Below are 24105 nucleotides of genomic sequence, written 5' to 3' on the forward strand. Positions count from 1 at the left end.
CTACTCCGGATAGAGAGCACTGGTTAAAAGCAATGAAAGAAGAGATGGAGTCATTGCGAAAGAATGGTACTTATAATCTTGTTAAACTTCCCAGGAAAAAGCTTGAGCTTTGCAGTAACTTGGCCGGAATGAGTTCCCTGGCCAAGGTAAGTTCCAAATGAAATTGCTATGGTGATGAATCTCCTTCTAATGGGACTGGAGGGGGAGATTGTTAGGAAAATGGGGTTCAGTCCCATGTAAGTGGTTTTGGACCAAGTAAAGGCCATGGGCCTTAATCTTTTATTTTACACAGAGCCCTAGCTACTTAATAAAAAAGAGGTGGGGTTGTTTAAGGTGTGTGTCGACAATCAAGCAGAAAAAGAAGAAAAGCCAGGAAAAACAGAGAGAGAAAAAGGAGAAGGGAGAGTTGGTTAAACGGAAGTCGATCCGTGGTCCGATTGAGTTGGAACCTTGTCAGGAGGTTTATGATTCAGAGTTATACATTCTGAACGGTGAAGATCGGGTTTGAAGCTCTCTAGGAACAAATCCAGGGTGTATTTGTTGAGTCACTTATTTGGTGAGATTTCTCCAATTGTTTCTCTAGTTGTTGATTAGCTCTAGTTTTAGCTAGAGAAGAACTTTGTATAACTATTATTTGATAGTGAAGATTTTTCTGGTGGCCCATGGTTTTTCCCTCTACACTGGAGGGTTTTCCACGTAAATCTTGGTGTGCTTTATTTTTCCTGCGCATTTGATTATTGATTGTTGTCTATTGTTTCTGTATTGTTGTGATTATTGCTTCAGGCGCAACACACAAGCCATCTTTCCATTGGAATTTGGAAAGAATGGACGAATTCCTCAAGAATCAAATATGAACCACACCTTGACTTGAAGAGAGCGACCAATGTGAAATGGTTCCAAAAGAGATTGAGAGTCCCAAAAGGTTCATTATCGACCAAGAACTCACGGTTTGAAGCTACACCACACTCCACCAATTTTATCCATTTTGTCTTTCATCTTTAAAACTTAAAAAAATAAAACAGCAACTCCCCACTTCCCATTTCCAAATAATCCATTTACTTCAGTGGCTTTGCTGCTGCCACTGACATGCACTCTTTTGCACTTTGTCACTGCCACATCTTATTTAAAGTATATATTTTGCCTTTCCCTGACACGGAAAGGCTCTGACACTCACGACATAACTAACTACACAAAATTTGTGCCGCGACCTTGCTCTGCGCACCTCGGAATATCAGTTCCAACTCCACTCCCCCCACGCGTTAGCCTCGTTTAAAGGGTCTTTTCCAGTTTCCAGTTGAGTTTACGGGTAAGCTATTTTGAATTTTCTGTTGATTCATGATTTATCAAGTTTGGGTTCAGATTTTACTTGATTTCTTTGCGGGTTCTTGGCTTTGCTTTTAAGTTAATTATGTGATTTTGTGGTTGATAGAGATCAGTGCTTCATTGACTATTTTCATTTCCCAGATGTATTTCGCTGCCCGAATTTTCAAGTCGTGTCTCGTGTGGTTTGACTTTTAATTTAGTGATAGTTGCATTGCTCCTCAAGAAATTTTTTTATTTTTTATTTTAAGGCTGTCAGGATTTGATGCTGAAGCTAAGAATCAAGCACTCTATAAAGTGGGAACAAGAAACTCTTGTTTAGTTTTATGATTTTCTTTTTAAACTTTTTCGTTAATGCATGTATTCGTATCGAACGAGCTTTAGAGCCGATTTTACGATTTAGGAATAGAGTGATTTTATGCTGATATTTATGCACCGATTGTTAGAACGGTCAAAATATTTTGTACATAGTAATTCACATAGTGGAACTGGAAACAAACTAATAACTTACATACAAAACCAGAATGTTAAATTCGACTTATTCTTCGTGGTTTTTTACAGGTTGAGTGCTGAGTCCATAGTTTGATAATTTAAAGGAAGGAACTTGAGCAGTATCATGGGTATTAAGGCATTAGACTACGAGACACTGAATGAAAATGTGAAGAAAGTTCAATATGCAGTCAGAGGCGAGTTGTATCTTCGAGCTTCTGAGCTTCAGAAGGAAGGGAAGAAGGTATATTTTGCTTGCTTCCTTCTTATTTTATTTGAATATGGAGTTTGGCTTCTTATGCATCTTAACAACTAGTTGGTGTAGATGTTTATAAGAGTTGCCTTTAACTTTTGCAGGAAAATGAAAATGTGTAAATTCCTACATATTATTTATTGGGGCATTTAAAACCACCTTTTGGTTCTTAGATATTGTTGAGAAATTATCATAATTAGTATCTCACACTCTTAAGCCAAACATAAATTATCATAATCAGTATCTCACACTCTTGAGCCAAACATATAGTACTTATTTATATTTACCACACATAGCTTGTAGTTATGATTTTTTTTTCTTTTGAATAGTAAGTTATTTAGTATCTTTTGAGTATTCTGTGATGTGACTACTATTTTCCTAATGAAATGCCTGCTTGATTCTATTTTCATCTTTTGTATGAACTTTTACTCAAGGAAGGGTACTTGCTGTAAAACACAATTAAACTCTCTGCATGAACCACTATGCTGGATGTATAGTCCCTACAGTTTACTAGAACCCACTATGTGATGGGAGAGTGCACTTCCATATATTTAGTTCTTCTCAGCAAGAATTTTTTTCAGAATTTATATGTTTTGGTACTCTAGGGAGTATGGTTGATGCTTTTGCGTGTGATTAGTGACTAGAACTCTAATAACACCATGCTATTAAACATTAAAAAAAAAAAACAACAACATGGGGAGTGTATGTTAATTTGTTTCTATCTTTAATTTTTTGTCTGCAGATTATTTTCACAAATGTTGGCAATCCTCACGCACTTGGACAGAAGCCACTGACTTTCCCTCGCCAGGTATAAGTTCTATGTATTTGAGTTTTCATCTGTTGGAAACATTCTGTGTTGCTCTATCAGTTGTTAATAGTATGTTTGAACCAACAAATTGTGCTACCGCAGGTGGTTGCTTTGTGCCAAGCTCCATTTCTGCTAGATGATCCCATTGTAGGACTGATATTTCCTGCAGATGCGATTGCAAGAGCTAAACATTACCTTTCAATGACTTCTGGTGGTCTAGGTATACCATGGTGTTATTTATAGGAAAATAAGTCAAATCACTTGAGATACTACCCTCTAAGTTAATGACTCGCATTTTTTTTCCTTCAGTCTATATACTTCTTAAATAATCTGCTAGTTGAGTTTTGTCTTGTCATTTATTTAAGGTATTCTTATATTTTGCTGGATGTTTTTGTTTCGAATAAATTATTATCTTATGTTTCAGCCCTTTCTTTCCTAAACCCGAGTCTTCAATTTTAGTTACGACTTTACAATTATGCTGTTATAGCTGATCTATGAACATTTCCAGAGGATTCTTAGAATTTAAAGGGTTCAAATTTGATCTACAATATAAGTAACATTTGTTCCTTCAACATACATCTAGGTGCATATAGTGATTCCAGAGGTCTTCCTGGCATAAGGAAGGAGGTAGCTGAATTCATCAAAAGGCGTGATGGGTATCCTAGGTGATAATCTAGATGCTATCACTCATAACATCACCTTTCTGACAAAAGAATTCTCATTTTTGGTTCCCAAGTTGTAAGCTTAGTGGCTATTTGCTTCTTTTACAAATGGCAGTGACCCAGAACTCATATTTCTCACCGATGGTGCTAGCAAAGGTGTGATGCAGATCTTGAATTGTATTATCCGTGGTCAAGGGGATGGGGTAACATATTTTCGTCATCCATTTTGCTAAAACATGATTCCATCATCTTTTCTTATCATCATTGTTTAATTTCTTCTGGCTTATAGTTTAGAGATTTACCATGTTCCCAGTACACAATGCTGATATGTTGTATTCTATTGAAAACTTTTGCATTGCCAGGTTTTGGTCCCTGTCCCACAGTATCCACTTTACTCAGCTACAATATCTCTCTTTGGTGGTTCCCTTGTGCCATACTACCTGGAAGAGACTGCAAACTGGGGGCTGGATGTTAATAATCTTCGCCAATCAGTTGCAGAGGCTCGCTTTAAAGGAATAACTGTTAGTAAACTTTTTCTCTAGCTTGTTTATGAAAGAATTTGAGAAATATGGTCTGAAACTAAACAAACATCACAATTGGATGAATTGCTGGATAAGAAAGAGGCCTGAATAAGAATCATAAGCATATATAATTTGTTTGACTAAATTATTCCATTCTGCATGCTAAGCAGTTTTGCGACTTCAAAAATTGGTTTATATTGGCTGGCACCAAACAGTTTTACCTCCCAATTTTATTTTTTCCACTTAACTTGTAAAAGCTGTTTGTTATATTTTTATTCCATTTGGATTCAATACTACAGTAGCTATCGTTATTTTTGTATGAACTACTCTTTCCCTAATGCATGCCAGCATCAACTGAATCTCTTTTATGTTTGCATATGACCAGGTAAGAGCAATGGTAATTATTAACCCTGGTAACCCTACCGGTCAGTGTCTCAGTGAAGCTAATTTGAGAGAAATATTGAATTTCTGTTACCAAGAAAACTTAGTTTTACTTGGGGATGAGGTTTATCAACAGAATATATACCAGGATGAGCGCCCCTTTATCAGTGCTAGAAAGGTAGATGCTATTTTGCCGTTGGATCAAACCACAACCAAATCATTGCATTGAGTTTTAATTTTTTTTATTTGCACATATTTCCTTGTACCACCGGAAGGTTATGATGGATATGGGGCCACCTATAAGCAAGGAAGTTCAGCTCGTTTCTTTCCACACTGTGTCTAAAGGATATTGGGGTGAATGTGGGCAGCGGGGTGGATACTTTGAGATGACCAACATTCCTCCACAGGTTTGTGTTGTTTTATTTGCCTAATGAGTTTCATGTTCTTCAGTGGGAGCCAATAATTTCTCCCAAATGTCAATACACGATGAAATGTGAAATAATATTGCATCATAGCTCTTGAATTTTCATGGTAAATTGAAATCCATGAATTGGACACATTATGACTCTAAGGTCATGGGTCATATAGAAGAAGATATGACAAGTAATTTTCCCAACTTTGATGTTAATGTCAAACGGGTAAATTGTTCTGGCTTTTTATAATCACAACAAGTTGCTTTACCATGTTATTACATATTTACATTCATAAACTTTCTTCTTTTTCTTATTCATCTGACCTGATGTTCATTGGAAATCAAACATAATATGGATTCTTGAGCTGATGCTCAGTTCTGTTTGCTTTCATGATTTTATATTACAGACAGTTGATGAAATCTACAAGATTGCATCAATATCACTCAGTCCAAATGTTCCTGCTCAGATATTTGTGAGTTGATGTCATCCTATTTTCTGTGAATTTGGGCACTTCAATGTTTCTGTTCTAGTTATGTTAACAGTAAGATAAATAAGCTTCCTCTTCCCTTTACAGATGGGATTGATGGTCAACCCACTCAAACCTGGAGACATTTCATATGAGCAATATGTTAGGGAAAGGTATGCCTGCTAAGACAACGTTTGCAAATAATTGGTTAAATAAAATTGTCATCCTATTTGATGCATATTTTTCTTTCTGGTTAAATAAAAATCGAGGGTGCATTTTTCAGCTTTCGGATGGTCATGTTGAATTATGCTCGGTGTTGATGGCTTCTTAACCATCTAATTTGGGTGTTATAAACTACTTGAAGATTGTTTTTCAGTCGCTAGTAATACTGTACATGGAAAAATCCATAAGTTGGTTTGAAGCTTGGGATGCTGATTTCCACTATGAAATGAAAAGAAGCTTTTTAATTAAAAATGCTGTTTAAAACTTGCAGCAAAGGAATCCTTGAATCATTGAGAAGAAGAGCAAGGATAATGACTGATGGATTTAACAGCTGCAAAAATGTGGTTTGTAATTTCACTGAAGGTAAATAGTTGTTCTCGAACAGCTAAATTGAAATCTTTTTTTTTTTTTTTTTCAGACTTTTACCGTTATATTTGGATTAAAAAAAAAAAAAAGCTAAGTTTTTTCAAAAAACGTAAAGGATATATGTATCTTTGTTTGGATAGTTAAAATTAATAAATAAAAAAAAAATTTTAACAACTATTATTTAGATAAATAATTAAAAAAATAATTTATTATAATTTTTTTTAATTATAACTTTTTTTTATAAAATAACGTAAAATATATAAATATACCTTTATACTACCTAGTTTATATAAATAAATTTTTCTAAACAAAATTGAACTTATTTAATATGATACAATGTATTAGCTAGTTATTGATTTATTCTTAATTTTATATTTAATTCAATTTTTTTATTTATTCTTATAATAATTTAGTTTGTTTTGTTATTATAACTTGAAAAATTATAAAATATATATAAATTGTGATGTTATATAAAATACTTATAAAAAAATTATTTTTTGTAAGAAGTATAAATTATATAATCAAATCTAATCTCATAATAAAAATATAGATATAATAGTCTTTTTATAAAAATAATTTTTTTTAACTTTTTTTTGAGATATTAAAAAAATGAAGATTATAAGAAAATCAAAATATATCCATTTTTCATTTTTTTTCTTTCCTTTAAATTAAAAATTTATCCAAACAAAAAAAAATTATTTTCATTATTTTTTTTATTTTTCTTTCTTTTTCTTCCCCTTCGCTCAATCCAAACAAAACGTAAGCTCTTTCTTGGTAACCGTACAGGTGCTATGTATTCTTTTCCTCAAATACGCTTGCCACCAAAAGCTATAGAAGCTGCCGAAAAGGCAGAAAAAGTTCCAGATGTTTTCTATTGTCTCAAGTTGTTGGAAGCAACTGGCATCTCCACCGTCCCTGGTTCCGGATTTGGACAGAAAGAAGGGTACTTCTCTATTTATTTTCTTTTCCATTTATTCGTTACTTTAGAATTTTAATAATCGATTTTCTTGTTCTCCTACCAGATAGCTTCTTCTCAGCTTACCTGCTCAACAATTTTTATTCTTTAAACAATGTTTGTTTCTGTTTCCTTGTCATGTTAGAAAAATTTTGCATGGATCTGTCCAATTTACTTTGATAATACTTTTTAAAACACCTTTGTTTTGAGTGCAGAACCTGAACTTAATGGTTTACTATATGCTTATAAGTTATACTTTTCTGTGGAAATAGTCAGAAAACATAGGTCCCTCTTATCTGTTTCTATCACCGTAAGTGCCTGTCTGATAATGTGCTTTTTTTTTTTTTAAACAGGGTCTTCCACTTAAGGACAACAATTTTACCTGCCGAGGAAGACATGCCTGAAATCATGTCAAGTTTCAAGAAATTCAACGACCAGTTCATGGAGCAATATGAAGATAATTGGAGTCACTCAAGGATGTGAAGGATGCTTCAAATTCCTTTGAAACTGTATTATATTAAATTGGCTATTGCAAGCCACTCTATACGTGCAAACTTTATTGATGTTCTCCTCTTACTTGACCTATGAACTTCATGCTATGGAAGATTATCCCTGATTCTCTCTCTCTCTCTCTCTCTCTCTCTCTCTCTCTAATGGCATCCCTCAAAAAGTCCTAATAATTAAACCTCAGCTTCATTCTAGCTGATTTATGAACAAGGGTTGGATCAAAATGTAAAATTAGTCTAATACCGGGTACAATTGCTATACTTCCAATGTGAACTCTTACCTGTATGATTGTTCAGGACCTCTTGCCTACTCAAATCAGAAACAGGATTTGCCCGAAAACCAGGACCAGGCAAAGTGCAAACTCACGCTTCTGGGTGCTTCTCGTTCCTATCCATCCTGCGTCAAACTAATTGCAGTACTAAGTACTGATTGTTGATAAAAGTAGGAAAGGTACACAACTTTGCTGTACCCATCAATATGAATAACGTGCATCTTAATGGAAGAAAATGGTATTGTACCATTTAGCTCCGTACCAAGTGAAGCAGAGGCGGTTGTTTTAACACTTCCTTAGTCGGTGGGAGACCTGGAGTTAGAGGTACACGACTCTGCTGTACCCATCAATATGAATAACGTACCATTTAGCTCCGCACCAAGTGAATCATAGGCAGTTGTTTTAACATTTCCTTAGTCGGTGGGAGACCTGGAGTTAGACTTTTAATCTCCAGTAGCATCAGACATTAGGGATCAGTCCCTTACTGAACAAAAAAGGTAGATTCCTCTTTTAAGCACCCTTTACAGAACCGGCTGCAATCTCTTTGCTTTCCAGTTGTCTTGACAGTAAAAAAAAGAAAGAATTATGGGGTTTTCTTCCTTCAATCTGCTACTCATTTCTCTCAAGCACCAGAAATTCAGGATCCTCCTTCTGAATGACACATGCTGCTGTAATATATGCGTCATTGAACTTGTTCCAAAAAGGTTCCCGAAACCCTGGACGACCCTCTGCAATTGGCATATTAATGTTTTGTTTTAAAGTGCCCACCGTCAATATGTTTGAAATTTTCATTTTTATTTTTATTGTGCATTTGTCACCCCTTGGCAGGCATAGAGCGGTGACTGATGATCTTAGTAGCTAAATCTTGTACATTTTTGTCTCTTTCATTCCCCTCTTTCTGGCCAATTCCCCAAAGATTTGCAGACGAGTTTATCCAAACAAATCACCACCAAGCATATTTTGTTTAACTGACGGTAGTTTGACATCAATTATATGTTGCTTTTTCGATGTTTTACCCAAAAAAATTTTACTGTTGGAGAGTTCCATGCAAAAGTGCCCTTCATCAAATGTCATATTTTCCAGGTTGTAATTTAATTTTCACTCAAGTTGGTTTATAACTAAGAATGTAAAAAGATTTGGTTCCAATATTCTTTCCATGGACAACTGGTTTTGTTCTATATTTTCAGTAAGCAAATCCCGAGGAAGAGATTTGGTTCACTATATTTACCTACTAGAAATTGCACGTTTCAGCCACCGGGGATTTGATTGTGGACTGATATAGTAATATGTATGCATCATCAGACTCTTCCTTTGTCCTTACTGTAGACACCATGATTTTCTATTTATCTTCTTTCTCGAATTTTTTTGGTCAATGACATAAATTTTGACCCTTAAATTAGAGTTTTCCCAAATCGAAAGGGAGTTCCCTCTATTTCTATTCCCACGAGAAAGATTTTTTTGTTAAAAGAAATGAAGGATAAATAAACTTATTTCATTTAAATGTAAGAGAATAATTTGAAGCTGAAAAGACATTAGATAGAAATAGAGTTGACATCATATTGGGTTCGAGTTTTCCTCGTTCCGAATTTGATCCGATTTTATGTATTATTAAATTTAAATTTTATTTTATCCAAATTTTTTTTTGTTTTTTTATATCCGAATCCGATCTCGACCCGATACTATATAAATCGTATCCGACCTAATCTCGACTTGAATTTAATAAAATATTATTTTTTAAAAATATAAAATATTATTTTTTAAATATAACTATTTAAAAATATCATTATATAAATATATATAAATTAAATAATTAATTAAAAAATAATTTTTTATATAATATCAGATAAGGTCGAGTCAGGTTTATCTAAAACCTAACTCGATCCGACCCTGATTGCTTCCTAATTTTATTTAACCCGATTCGACTTGAAATTTGAATTAAAAAAAAAAAATTAATCTCATAGAGTAGGGTCGGGTCGAATCGAAACTTATTGAGAACGGGTTAGATTATCAACCCTAGATAAAAATAGAAATAATTTTTGGTTATAAAGGGTTTGTTGGAGTGTCCTAACTTTTATTATATTATTAAAGTTACAGTGTTAAACTTAGAATTTAATTTATTTAATTATTTTAAAAAAAAATCATTTAATTTCTACACCTGTAATTTTTTTTTTATTTTTAAGTAATGATGTTTTTGTATAAAAAAATTTATCATATTCTTAAAAAAAAAGTTATTATATGACAAAAAGTTATCATATTACTTTTTAACACTTTAGAATTTTATCATTTTAATGTATTGATATTATTATAAATTGCGTTTTAACTAATCCTAATAAAGACTCGTTAGCAAAATTTATTATCAATTATTATATTTCATATAAAAATACTATTATAAATAATATTTTAATATTTAAAAATTTTTAATTTTACTTTTAATTTCTTAACTTTTATCAAAAAAAAAAATATTATGCAAATAAACCTTTAAATTTGTAACCTCCAAAAGCCACTTCAACACTGGTGCTAGAGCTACTGCACATTTGACATATTTTAACTAATGTTAAAATCTCGTTAGAAACTTAATCTTAAAACATTGCCTCAAATGCATATGCTTGCAAAAACCCTTCCCTTAATAATAAGCACGTAACTTTATTATCCTTTAAGTTAGAAACATTAAAATTCCATTGCTTTTTTGACTCATGCTTTACACCATTAATTTTTTTTTTATAAAAATATTTAAATAATATATATAATAGTTTTTTAAAATCTAAAAAGTTTGTATTTGAAAAGCAATCTATTTATGCTACTTCTTTGGAATAGATATTAAAAATAGAAGAACAAACAAAATTCCAAAAAAAATCTGAAAAAAAAAAAAAGAAACACAAATAAAACAACAATCATATTAAAGAAAAATATCGATCCTCTACCACTGCAAATGAATCTATTTATATATTAAATGAAAAGATCAAAAGTCATTGGTAAACCAATAAAAACCATAAAATGGATATAATAATTGTAAAAATCTAAATTATTGACGATACAAAGATTTATTTTTTTAATTTTTCCAAATATTTATTTATTAATTATTAATTCATGGAATATGAAAAGATTGAAATTAATATACTAATTTTTGTGAATTTTCATCTTTTTACTATTTTCATTAAAGTGAGTAGTAGAATATGAACAGTTTTTTAAATAAAATTGATTTATATTATTTTTCTTTCAAAAATAAATATTCTAACTTTTCATATTTTGCTTTTCTATTAATACTTATTTGTTAAAAATAATTAAAACTTGTAAATATTAAAATTAATAAAATAATTTTTATATTCATTTTTATCTAAACAAATTTATTTCAAAAAATTAATATTTGTATTTATTTTGTAAACAACCTGACTGTACGTATAAAAATGCTAATTTTTCATATTTTATTTTTTATTAATGCTAATTTATTTAAAAACAATACTTGTAAAAACAGTGAAAATGCTAACTTTACATTTTTTTTTTCATTTAAACTAATTAATCGAAAATTGATGAATCATCTAATATAGACATGAACATTCATAAAAATATTTATTGTTCTATAAATAGTTTATTGAAAAATGAGAAAACACTAATATATGAATGAACATTAATAAACATATTTATTACTCAAAATCCAACTGCATATAGTTTAATACTTAATATAGCAACTTTTACTATTAGTTTTTAGTAGATTTCGTAATTTTAAATATAATATAAAAATGATGCGAAAAAATATTAAAGTAATATGATTTAAAATTTTAATAAAAATCATATATGAATTTGATAAAATCAAAAAATATGTTTCATATTTGATGTGTCGCTATAAACTATAATATAATAATTATTATGTTTTATATATATTTGACATGAAATAAATAAGTATATACAAATTTTTAAATGAATTAAGTTGATAAAAAATAAAATTGTGAAAATAAAAGTAAATTAAATAATAAGAAAAGAGTGTTTGATTGAAGAATTTTAAAATTTTAAAAAATTTGAAATGAAGACATTTTAAAATGCGTCACTTCAAAATATTAGTATGTGTAATTATTTTATTTTAATAAATATTTTTTAGAAACAAATTTAATCTATTGAAATTTGATCAAATAAAAAATTAATTATAAAAGAAGAATATTTATATTAAAATATATATATAAATAAAATATACAATATGAATATCATTAAATTTATAAAAATATATAGAAATTATTAATAATATAAAAATAAAAAATTAAGATTAAAGTTAAATAAAATTATATTTTATTTTTTGAGTTTTGCATTTAATAGTGGATGATGTCCAATAAAGAATTAAAAAATTAAGAGAACTTTTGAAAAATCACCTCTTTAAATGAAATTTTAAAAAGAAATTTGAGATGTTAAATTTCTTTTTTAAATTTCACCTAAATTTTAAAATTATCTCTTATTTTTATCCAAACAAATAAATATATTTTTAAATTTTTAAAAAATTTTATTAAAATGAAATAACTATTTCAAATGCTCCATCCACACGTACTAAAAGAAAATATAAATAACAAAGAGGGGAAAACAAAACTGGACCAGACATTGAAAATTTGCAGAAGTTTGACAAAAAAAAGGAAAAACCAAAAAAGATTAAAAAAAACTGTTGGCGATCTCATGTCTACCCGCACCAGAATTGGCGCCAAAATCCAAGTCAATCCCCCAACCCCTTTTTTTATTATATATTTTTTTCCCTCAAAGGCTGCCCGCGGTTAGCTAGTTTCACGGGCAACATACAGATGTTAGTTGTTTTTGGCGTTAGTTTTTTCTCTCTTTTTTTAATAATTTAAAATTTTTTTCTTCTGTGCTTATGTCACGAGTTTCCTCGGGTTCTCTTTTTATCTCTCTCCCTGATTGGTATAAACACAACATTCAACGTTGCCTCCTCCCCAATCCCTTCTTCTTTTCAATTACTGCATTACTATTATTATTATTATTATTCTTTTAATTTTGTTTATTTAAAGCCCTTTGCATTTGGCTGCAAACATTTCTCTTTCTCTCATGTTCCTTCTTCAGCCTTTCGGTACTTTCTGTCTTTCTTGCTAACAAAAACCTCTATTCCTTTCCATTGCCCCACTTTCCTTCTGCTTTCCTTTTGATTCTCTCCACAAAGGGAGAGGAAAAGGAAAAGGAAAAGAAAAGCCCATCTTTATTCTTTCTTCTTTATTCCCTTATTCGGTTATTCCATTATTCTTAATTTCCTGGCTCCGTGGCTAGCTATAATTATAGTTGAACGTAGATTTTGGGTAATTCGGTATTTGATCCAAGGATATGGGGGTTTCAGGGAAGCCTCAAGTGGATGGAGGGTTAGAATCCGAAGGCAAAAAATGGGTTATTGCTGGGATTTCTTTACGACCTACTTTGAAGCCTGTATACACAAAACCAGTGGAGAAAGAGAAAGATAAAGACAGTAACGATGGCCAAGGAGACGATTCATGTACGACGACTCCAACGGGAGAAGATGCCAGAATTCCAACCATATTCACGTGTCCACCTGCTCCAAGGAAGCCAAAACCTTCTTTAAAGTGTAACTATGGAAGTGTTAGAGAGTTTTTTACTCCTCCGGACTTGGAGACTGTCTTTATACGCCATGTTGAAAGGGCTAATTGACTGCTAATTCATCGACCCAAGCTTTTGCATCCCTAGCTCTTGTCATTTTTTTTTTATTTTGTACTCTTACTTTTCCTTTTCTCTTTTCTTCTTGCTTAGGGTATTTTTTTAGTGATGATCAGTAGAAGTTCATGTACAGGGGAAATCATAAATAAATAACATGGAAATTTTTAGCTTCTTTGAGCTCTTTCTGTGCTTCACCTAACTACCTTCTGAATTTGGTAAAACGCAGTGGTATCTTTCCTTTTTTCTTTCAAGTTTCTATATATATTTGTAGCATTATTTCTTTGTAGAATCTGTGTTAATCTATATTCTCAGAACTGGAAGTGGAATAGAGAAATTCTAAAGCATCCAATTTTCAATTCAGTAATGGTGAGGATCTGGGTTTTCTTCAAATTTATATGATTTTTTTTCTGATCTCTTCTTGTTGCTGCTCTCGTTTTGTTTGAATAAACTATAGTAGCTAGAACTATTCCTGTTCATGCGTGGGAGTGGCACATGCAAGTCAACATCTGGCTATGGTTATAACTTGTGTCAAAAGTTGTCAAACGCAAAGTAAATGTAAATCCTTTTCAAGGGGAAGGAAGATGCTGCACGGATGCTTCACACCAGCTGATTGACCAAGACAAATCCCTACAAAACGCTGAGCCCGAAGGCCCACTGCCTTTTTCTGGGGTCTCTGCCATCAACCCCTCTTTAGACTTTGAGCTTAGTTTTTCACTGTCCCACGTACATGACTCCCCACCCACCTCGGACTCTTATGATAGTGGGAAGGTTCTTTGTAATGCTTTGGTGATAACTCAAGCAAAAGAAAAAAGATAAGGGACAAAACACATGTGGGGAGACTTGGATTAGAATCCTATGCAGAGTTTGAATGGACCTTATTCAACTCTTCCAACCCCTCAAGTTCTGCTCACCAATAATTGACAATGTCACTTGCATCTGCAGTTCTAAAAGTTATCCTTTTACTACTAATAATTATTAAAAATTTTTTGAATAAGGATAATGGAAATGGAATGTTTATAAAAAAAGTGAAAAAAACAAAGTTAATCCATTTGTTTAAAACTGAAGAATGTGCAGCATCCAAGTCCAAGCTACCCATAGTTAAAAAAAAAAAAGAAAGTGACAAGGGGGACTTCACCTAATCTGGAGTTTATGTTGTACACTTAAACAAAGCTTTCTCGGGATCAGAGCTCTGAGATTGAAGCAATAATGTTTCAACACGTCTAACAATGGCTGCGAATCTCCATTCAAAACATTTTGGTATTATTGGATACCACATGATGTTATATACTAGTGATGCTTACGCATTCGGCAATGTTGCCAGCCCATGGTCTGTCTGTCTTGAGTCTGCTTTTCCACTTGTATCATTGAAGGAAACAAGGAAGCGGTGAATCATGCAAGAATATGCTGCTAGAAAATGGATCAAGTTTGCTTTGATACTTTTGTTATTTCCAGAACCACATTAAATTATGCTTATCTACTTGCTCTAAAGTAAATTTTGCTTCATTTATTGGTGAGAATCTATGTATAGAATTTAATCAAATGAGTTGCTATATCTAACAAAGTATTTGATACTGTATCAATGTAATTGCCACTTTCAGAATTGCATTTTATGTGACAAAATATAAGCTTATTCAATTAAATTGTATAATATTTTAAAATATAATATTTAATAAATATGAAATTTTAATTTTAATATTCGTAATTCTTTTTTTTTATTGTTAGGAAGCAACTTACTCCAAAAAAATATAAAGGAACGTTAATGCAGTAAATGATGATGGACTCTATCTGATCCTCTGGATCATCTTTGCACTGTGCAGATGCAACGCAGCTGGGGCTATACAATAGATTACTGAAATCTCAGTGCTAGACTACTTAAAAGAGTTAAAGAGAGTGAGATAGAGAGAAGGGGTTGTGACATTTGAATCCAAATCTCTACTGGCATTATAGGTCACGTGATATCCACCGGAACATACTGCAAATCATATCCGAAATCAATTCCTTTGACACTTCAAATTGTTACAGGATTTATTGATTCCTGTAACAGAGATTTACACAGGCCGTTCCAAAAGTCTCCATAAATGCTGAAAATTGCCTTAAATCCAAAACCTTTCAGTGGGGCTGTTCGAGCTAGCCAAACCGGCTCTCCTTAAGGAAAATGACAACACTTAGTTAGATGTGGCTGAATTGAAGGGATGTCCCTGAATTTGATTAAAATTGATTGCAACTGTAGGAGCTTATAATAGGAAAGAGTTTTCCTAAGGCAAAAAGCAATGTGATTTGTTTGGGATTGTGGGGGGCCACGAGCAATGCTGGAAGAATTGGCAGAATGTGAGATGAGATAATAGGGAAGAGTACTTGGTACATAGCAAAGAACAACAACTTTAATCAAGTGCAGTGGGGACGGGTTTCTGATCAAGTTCCGCGGGGATGACCCAACAAATCTTGTGGGGAGGGTGTGGCAGCTAGCAAAGCAAAGCCACCACCGGCAATTTTGACCAGTAAACAACATCTGGGGTCAAAGGTTGTAGGTTTTGAACCCTTTGGCTGACTGATCGTGGGATCATCTTGGAATATCAACTTTAGCCTGAATTAGAAATTACGGAGGATCGTCAAAATTAAATTTATATATATATATATATAAAACATCTTTAACATAAGCTTTAGTAAGCTTTAATTGGTTGACACATTTTAATCAGAGTTGCGTCCCAATTTTGCTCCATCTGTCAAATTATTAGTGGGTGAAAAAAAATGAAATGGGTGTTGGGTTTGGCAACCCTTTATTAGTAGAAATGAAAGCTTCCTTCGTTTCGGAAAAAGGATTTTCAAAAAATAATTTTTGTACTATTTGATATTTGTTTAGCAAAACATTATCTATTTATCATAATTGAGAGCATAATTCTATTCAAATTGGATCTTGAATATGATATTTTAAGCTAAAGTTTAATTTGAATCAATCTTAAATATTAAGCAAATAGCATATGTAATTCTTAAATTTTAAAGTAAATTTTATTTTGATCTTTAATTTTTAAAAAATTTTAATTAAATCCTCAATTGTTGCTTATAATGCCAACTAACATCTCACATGATAGACAGATAAACTAAAATATAATTTTGCTCGAAATTTAGAGATTAAAAATACTACTATCTCAATTTTTTATATTTCAAATATATTTTTATAAGATATTAAATTTAAAATAATATTTTTATATTTTTATTGTAATATAATTTATTAGTTAAATACTTTTTGTTTTTGATAAGAATAGATTTTCAAACATTAAAATTAAGTTGAAAATTTCAAAACCTATTTGAACAAATTCTATATCATCTAAAAATTATTTTACAAATACACATCATAATATAAAATATCATTTTTATCCAAAAAATTTATTTTCTATTAAAATATTAAATATTTTTTCTTTTTCTTTTCCATTTTCAAGAAGAAAAAAGGAAAAAAAAAAAAAAGAACAATAAAAATAATTAAAGAAAATTTTTTTATTTTTTGAATTTCAAATATATTTTATAAAATATTATAATTTAAATTAATTTTTTACTTTTTATTATGATACTATTTATCATTAAAATAGTATTTTAATATAAAATAGGTATTTAAAAAGTTAAACTTAGTTAAAAATGTCAAAATGCTTTTCAACAAAATTCCATATCATTTTTAAAAAATTAAATAAAAATTTCTATATCAATTAACAAATTAAAAAAAAAAAAAACTCCATGTAACTTTAAAATATTAATTAAAAATTTTTATATTATTTTACAAAAAATAGATTTATTAATTTATTCAAAAATCTATTTTCTATCGAAAAAATCTATTTTGAATATATTTTTTATTAAAAATTTTATATTTATATAAAATAAAAATATTATTTTCAAACTCAATTTGTTTTTCTTATCGAATCAGAAGTGGTAAGGACTGTTTTGAATGTAAATTCTTTTAATTTTTTATAAGTATAAATTTTTAATGAAAAAAAGATTCAAAATAACTTTTTTTCAATAGGAAAAATATTATGAACAGATTAATAAAGCAATTTTTTAAAAATGAATTGAAAATTTTTACTTAATAATTTTAAAAGATATGGAGTTTTTTATTTAATTTTTTAAATCGATATAAAAATTTTTACTTAATTTTTTTAAAATGATATAAATATTTTTCAAAATGAATTTGAAATTTTAAACTTAATTTTAATTTTCAAAATACATTTTATATTAAAAATAAAAATATTTAACAAAGAAACTATATTATGATTAAAAAATAAAATTATTATTATATATTTAATCTTTTATAAAATATATCTTAAGTACATAAAAATTTGAGATAGTAAGACTCTTGATCCCTAAACTTTGAATAAAAATTTTATTTTGATTTCTCCATTTGTTACATGAGATGATAGCTGATGCCATCCATGGAAACAAACTGCCATTTACCTTCAACTTTGACTATCCTTGGACAGAAAGATTAAAATAAGATAACTTTTGATAATTAAAAATTTTATTATCATTTTTTAAAAATTGAAGACCAAAATAAAATTAGACTCAAAATTTATGAATCATAGATGCTATTTACCTTGAAATGTTATTATGTTAATAAAAAGCAAATTTTTTTATTTTACTTAAAATTTTTAAAATATTAATATTAAAAGTCTTTTAATATTTTAATTTAAAATATTTTTATAGTTCTATTGAACTAAACCTTGAATATGATTTTTTTTTAAACTCGACTTAATTTAATTTGATTTGAAATATTATTATATTAATAAAAATATTTTTTATTTATTTTTAATTAAAAATTAATATTAAAAGACTTTTGATATTTTAATTCTAAATATTATACTTTATATTATTATACATAAATATTTTTAGTATTGTAATAATAAAATATTATTGTATTATTAATATTTTAATAATAAATATTAATATAGTATATAATATTTTCATTATTATAATAATTAATATTATTTAATATAACAATATTATTTTAATAATATAAATGTTTTTAATCATTTTTTTTCAATTTAAAATATATTAATTTATATTTTTTGAACAAATGTGTTTATATTAATATTTTAATAATAAATATAAATAAATAATTTTTTGATTTAATATTAACTATTTTCACTATAACATATAATTATTTTAATAGCATAAATACTTTTATGTTACACTCCAAAATTTAACATTTTCTTCTTTTTTTTATACATAAAATTAACACAACACATCGTAAAAAAAAAAGAGAAAAAAATCTAAATTCGAAACCAAAACTTTTATACCCTCTTAAAAATTCCTTAATCACTAGGCTTAGGAATCGAGGACAATATTTTCTTTCTTTCCTTTCGTTTATCGTTAACAATTTTTATAAATAGCAACAAAATTAATATTAGACAAAGCCCACAATGATTTTATGTTATTAAACAAAGGCCATACAACCCATCCAACACCCAACCATCTCTAAATCCAAACCCATATAACAAAACACAATACGAACCCTTAACAGTTCACGAAGCCTAAACCCACATAAAAATTTCCGAATCAAAGCCCAACATCTTTTTCATCAATTGAACATCATCAACCATCACTTTAATGCCCAAAACTTTTTTCACCACCAATTAAACCCATTATCATGAAATGAAATAAAATCAGATTAATTAATTAATTAATTAAAAATTACTGAAAGCCAAATTAACCAAAAAATGCAAATTGTCAAATAATCAGTCCGACTTTTTTCAGCAAAAACCTTCATTTCAGTTATAGTTTTAGATTTTAGATATTAAAAAAAAAAAATCTATGAAATGTTACTTGTAATATCAAAATTAAAAGTATCGATCTCACATGTAATTACCATAAATTTAGTAATTTGAGTCATTCTATCATATTTTGTATTAAATATATTCAATTATAGTTTTAGATTTTAGATATTAAAAAAATATTTAAAAAATCTATGAAATGTTACTTGTAATATCAAAATTAAAAAGATAGATTTCCCATGTAATTACCATAATTAAAAGAATAGATTCGTGCCCGTTGGATCATGTTTTATATTTAACATAATTTAAGATTGAGATAAATAATTAAAACACAAATATGATATGTATAATTAAATGATACGAATAATTTAAATATAAACATGCTATATTTATTATACATATTAAACATGATACAGCACGACTAATACATTTACAATTAACTTTTTTAATACAGTACAAGTAACATAATATAACACAATTAACACAAATAAAAATAATTAATTCATTTAACACAATACAATTAACATGATAAAACATGATTATGATTACAGGACAAACATGACTATTAACATATTTATAATCTATTTAATATGAAATGATACGATAAATATGATTATTAATTTATTTAAAAAATAGGTATTTAAACAAAAAATTAGTTTCAATTGATATTAAGATTAAACACAACAAATTAACTTAATAAAAAACTAAAATGTCGCATATTAATATAATAAAACTCAATTAGTATGAAATCCAAAATACGATGCTTATATTACCAGTAATTACTTGCATTTCTTTAATTCTACCTAAACTTGATTAATTTATTCATGCTCCCTCTATTCTTTTAGATTCACATTCCTTTACTTAAGTAATTATTTTTTTTCCTCAATCACAACCTAATTAATTAATTAATTAATAAGATCATGATATAATCTTATATGTAAAACTGAAAACATGATGCTTATATTAATTTGTTGTAAAGAAATTGGATATTATATATAACTTATATACTTATTAATGTCAAAAATTGCATGTTAAACTAATATTATAATTAATTTAAATGTTTAAATTAGTTGTTATATGTCTATATGAAATGAGTATCATAATTAAAAGTTTAGAATAATTTTTATAGTTTTTATGTTATATTAAAATTACATAATTTTCATAAACATGTCATTTTATATGTGTTGACACAATAACATGTTTAAAGCATAAATAATATCATATCTTAAGCTTGTTATCCATCTTTGATACAAAATATGATATGAATAGTATTGTGTTTTAATTGTATCGACACAATTAAAACATCAAACATTATTACATTTAATCCATATTTAATTTTTTTCATATCATATCATTATATCATATTTAAAATTATCATATCTAGTTACAAGTAGCACGATTAGAGTTTCCAACCAAAAAAAAGCCATGACTAAAAGGTTTAAAATTATAGTTACATCTTTTAAGGAAAATTATCTCTTAAATTGGAGTGAAGTTTTTAAATTTTACTAATGGGATTAAAGGTTTGAAAGTGTTGATAAAGTACATTTATGTATATTAAAAAATTAATTAATAAATGGTCAAATGTAAATTTTTTAATAAAATTATATAAAATTATAATCATAATCAAAATTTACATTTATATAAAAAATTCATTAAATTAAATCAAGTAAAAAAATAATCAACAAGAATATAAATTTAACATAAAATTAGATAAATCCATACATGATGGGACATGTATTAATTTTTTTAATTCTATTTTAAAAGCTTAATGTTTTCACCTCCACACCCAATATATAAAAGTAAACTCTTAATAAAGGTATAAATAAATAAAGTTTTTTTTATAAATTATTTGTAAATATGTTCATTTTTTATTATTTTTTATTTAATTATTAAACTTAACAAATGATTTTAAATAGTATTTTTATATTTGAATATTAAATGAATAAAAAACAAACAGAGACCTGTTCGATTAGTTTATATTCATAAACAAACTCATTTAAAGTTTATTTAAAATTTGTTTGTTTATTATTCGTTTATTATTTGTTTGTTGTTCGTTATAATAATACGAACAAAATTATATTTTTTTGTTTTTATCCTAATATTATTTTAAAATTTATTTATATTTGTTTATATTCGATTATATTTGTTTAAGGTTTATTTATTTAAATTTATTTTATTATGATTTATTTATTATTCATGAACATATTCGTCTATATATATTCGTGAATATTCACTTAATATTCATGAAATAGCTTATTAAACTTAATCAAACCGAACACGAATCGAATATGAATATCTTATTATTTAAATAAATTGAATTCAAATTAATAGAATAATTTTTATCGAATAAGAATCGAATCCAAATATTTCTAATAATAAATGAACAAACTATAAATCTATTTTTATTTATTCATATTCATATTCGATTTGTTTATAGCCCTTCTTTTAATCTAATATAATTATTATTGTTACTTTTAAGATCAAAAGGGAGTCTGAGGGAATTTTTGGTTTTTAATGATGACTTTTGGTAATATCATTGGACATGAATTGAGTTATTTTGGGCTTTTGGAATTCTTTAATTGTATCTTTGGTTATTTTCTGCTTTGATTGAAACTTGAAAGGAGCAAAAGAGAAAAAGAAAAATGAAAAAAAGAATTAGTGCGAAACCAAAGCCCAAAAGAAAAAGATGAGAGAGAATGGAGAGAAATCAGTTGATTTTATTTAAATTTAAGTTCGTTGTTGCGTTTTTTTTCTAATACATCGAGTTGGTTTTTCTTTCATATAAAAAATAAAAAATTTAAGATTGATATGGTTAGATTAATTAAATAAAAACACATAACTTGTGTGGGTAATACTTGGTTCAACCATTATTTGGCATGTGAAGCTTTTTCTGTTTGTTTTATTTTTCAATTCCAAATATATATATATATATATATATTTATCTTGCATAGTTTCTTTTGAATTGTAATGTTTTTGTTTTTGTTTTACCGTTTGAAAGAAAGCAAGAGATAAAAAAAAGAAAGTTTATTTTGACATAATGGAGAAATAGCTAAAATAAATCACAATTAATAAGGGTTTATTTTGACAAAAAAATAAAACTTAAAAAATAATGTTTAAGTTGTTCAATAAATACAAAAAAAAAAAATGTATAGTTATAATTATATATTCAACTTTTTTATATTTTATTGAACTTTTTATATAAAATCGTTTGAGCAGGATTATCATTTATATAATTTAAAAGTTTTTTTATTTTTTATTTTTCAATAAAACTATGACTACTAACAAATTTAATTAAATTGATATTAAAATACTTTGATAAAAAAATATAATTTATCATCAAATTTTCTTTAAAAATATTTACTAAAAAAATTGCCCAGCTGCAACGCAAAGGCAAAGTTCTAATCTTACTACTAATTTTATAGTATGTTTTATTGATTGTCCAAAAAAAACGTATTCTCAAAAGTATATAGTATATATATTTTTTTCAACTTTATTCTTAACGGAGCACTAGTTTTAAACCTGCGATACATAAAAATATATTCATATACCAATAAATTTTGTGTAAATATAATTTTTTTTAAATGATAATATAAGTTATGAAGTTCATGAATAATTCATAACTTATATAATTATTTTTATTTAAATTTATATATTTTAATAAAATAAAATTAATTAATTACATATTGAATATACTTCTGTAATTTTCATCAATTCTAAAAAAAAAAACTCAAGTATAATTTCTTGAATCCAAATAATCTCTAAACAAAAAACAATAATGTTTTTTATTTCAAGAAATTAAAATTTTTTTTTTAAATCAATATCGCATAAAAACCCTTTTTCATGAGAAAGTTTTTCATAAATTGTTATTGAAGCGAAAATGCAACAATTGATTCTTCGGTATTTTTTTCTAATTTTTAAAATAGGTATTATTTTATTTGATGAGTCAATGATTTCACAAATGGAGGTGAAAAGATATATAAAATAGTAATTTATAATTTAACAACAATTGAGTTATAATCTATATTATATAACTTTATAACTAATATAATTATTGTAATAAGCTTATACATATCTCTTTCAATAATTTTTTATATTCAAACTTAAAATCAAAATCATATACCTTATTCACTATAAAGTTGGTACTATTTGACTCAATATTATAATTGGTTGCTTTCATCTCGAATACAAATTTTATTTTTGAGATTTTCAAATATCTCTGAAATTTTATAATTTTCATTTTCTTAAATCATAAGTATAAATATATCACTCAATTAATTTAAATATTAAATAATATTAAAATAATTTTTAACTCAATACCTTAGTAGATATTTCATAAAGATTGTCAATATCTATTAATTAAATCCTTAGCTTTTATATTAAATAGTATGAAAATCACCATTCCAAAATTATCATATGCCTCAACATTCAACTTATACCTATAAAAAATGAAAAATTATACAATTATAAATATAATATAATAATTTAAAATACTTTTATTATCGTTATGAAATAATAATTTTTTAATATATCAAATATAAAAAATATAAATACTAATTACCTTGGAGTGGGATTAAGAACATTAGCATTGCAGTAATAGCATTGAAATTTTTCATCAACTTCATATAGGTTCTTGTTACACCCATATGACATATAGTACAACCTGAAAGTGTTATCAACTTTCATGATAGTGACTTTACTAGTGAAATATTTTTCTTGTATATATCCAATCATTTTTAAATCAACCATCAACAAAAAAATAAAAAAAAAAGAAATATAAAGGGAGAATAACCAAAATAGACTAAGAAATGATGCAAAATAAAAATCAGAGAAAAAATTGAAATAAAGTTTAGTAGTGATCAAAAGATATAAAATTAGTGAAAAATAGTTAAATATGTATTATGCTTTAACCTAGGCTACTTATACAAAAGGTGTGTTGTAGGTTAATTAATAAGATAATTTTAAATTATAAAAATTAATATTGAAATAATAAAATTTATGAGTGAATAATGGTCTAAAAATGGTAAGTTGATTGATATTGAAATATGTTATTCTACCATTAACATTTA

General features: G+C 27.5%; 1 protein-coding gene and 1 pseudogene across 1 annotated transcript; both read left to right on the plus strand.

Moving 5' to 3' along the window:
* Nucleotides 1-929: 929 nt before the first annotated feature.
* AOAT2 (alanine-2-oxoglutarate aminotransferase 2) lies at nt 930-7481 on the plus strand. Its single transcript, XM_022919860.2, has 14 exons — nt 930-1306; nt 1882-2053; nt 2805-2870; nt 2973-3090; nt 3454-3535; nt 3648-3735; nt 3895-4053; nt 4439-4612; nt 4710-4841; nt 5254-5319; nt 5422-5486; nt 5807-5898; nt 6688-6844; nt 7210-7481. The coding sequence occupies exons 2-14, from the start codon at nt 1937-1939 to the stop codon at nt 7337-7339; spliced, it is 1446 nt and encodes a 481-aa protein (XP_022775595.1). The 5' UTR covers nt 930-1306; nt 1882-1936; the 3' UTR covers nt 7340-7481.
* A 5085-nt stretch (nt 7482-12566) lies between these two features.
* On the plus strand, nt 12567-13458 carry LOC111317435 (cyclin-dependent protein kinase inhibitor SMR6 pseudogene; annotated as a pseudogene).
* Nucleotides 13459-24105: the final 10647 nt, after the last annotated feature.

The sequence above is a fragment of the Durio zibethinus genome, chromosome 2, assembly GCF_047325235.1.
Source record: "Durio zibethinus cultivar Kanyao isolate XHJ-2024 chromosome 2, ASM4732523v1, whole genome shotgun sequence".
Taxonomy (NCBI): Eukaryota; Viridiplantae; Streptophyta; class Magnoliopsida; order Malvales; family Malvaceae; genus Durio; species Durio zibethinus.

What these genes read in the sequence shown, in the direction of transcription:
- AOAT2 (XM_022919860.2), top strand. Translation starts at nt 1,937, where the DNA reads ATGGGTATTAAGGCATTAGACTACGAGACACTGAATGAAAATGTGAAG. An exon ending in TTCAGAAGGAAGGGAAGAAG is followed by an intron (nt 2,054 to 2,804) that starts GTATATTTTGCT and finishes TTTTGTCTGCAG; the next exon opens with ATTATTTTCACAAATGTTGG. An exon ending in GAGCAATATGTTAGGGAAAG is followed by an intron (nt 5,487 to 5,806) that starts GTATGCCTGCTA and finishes TAAAACTTGCAG; the next exon opens with CAAAGGAATCCTTGAATCAT.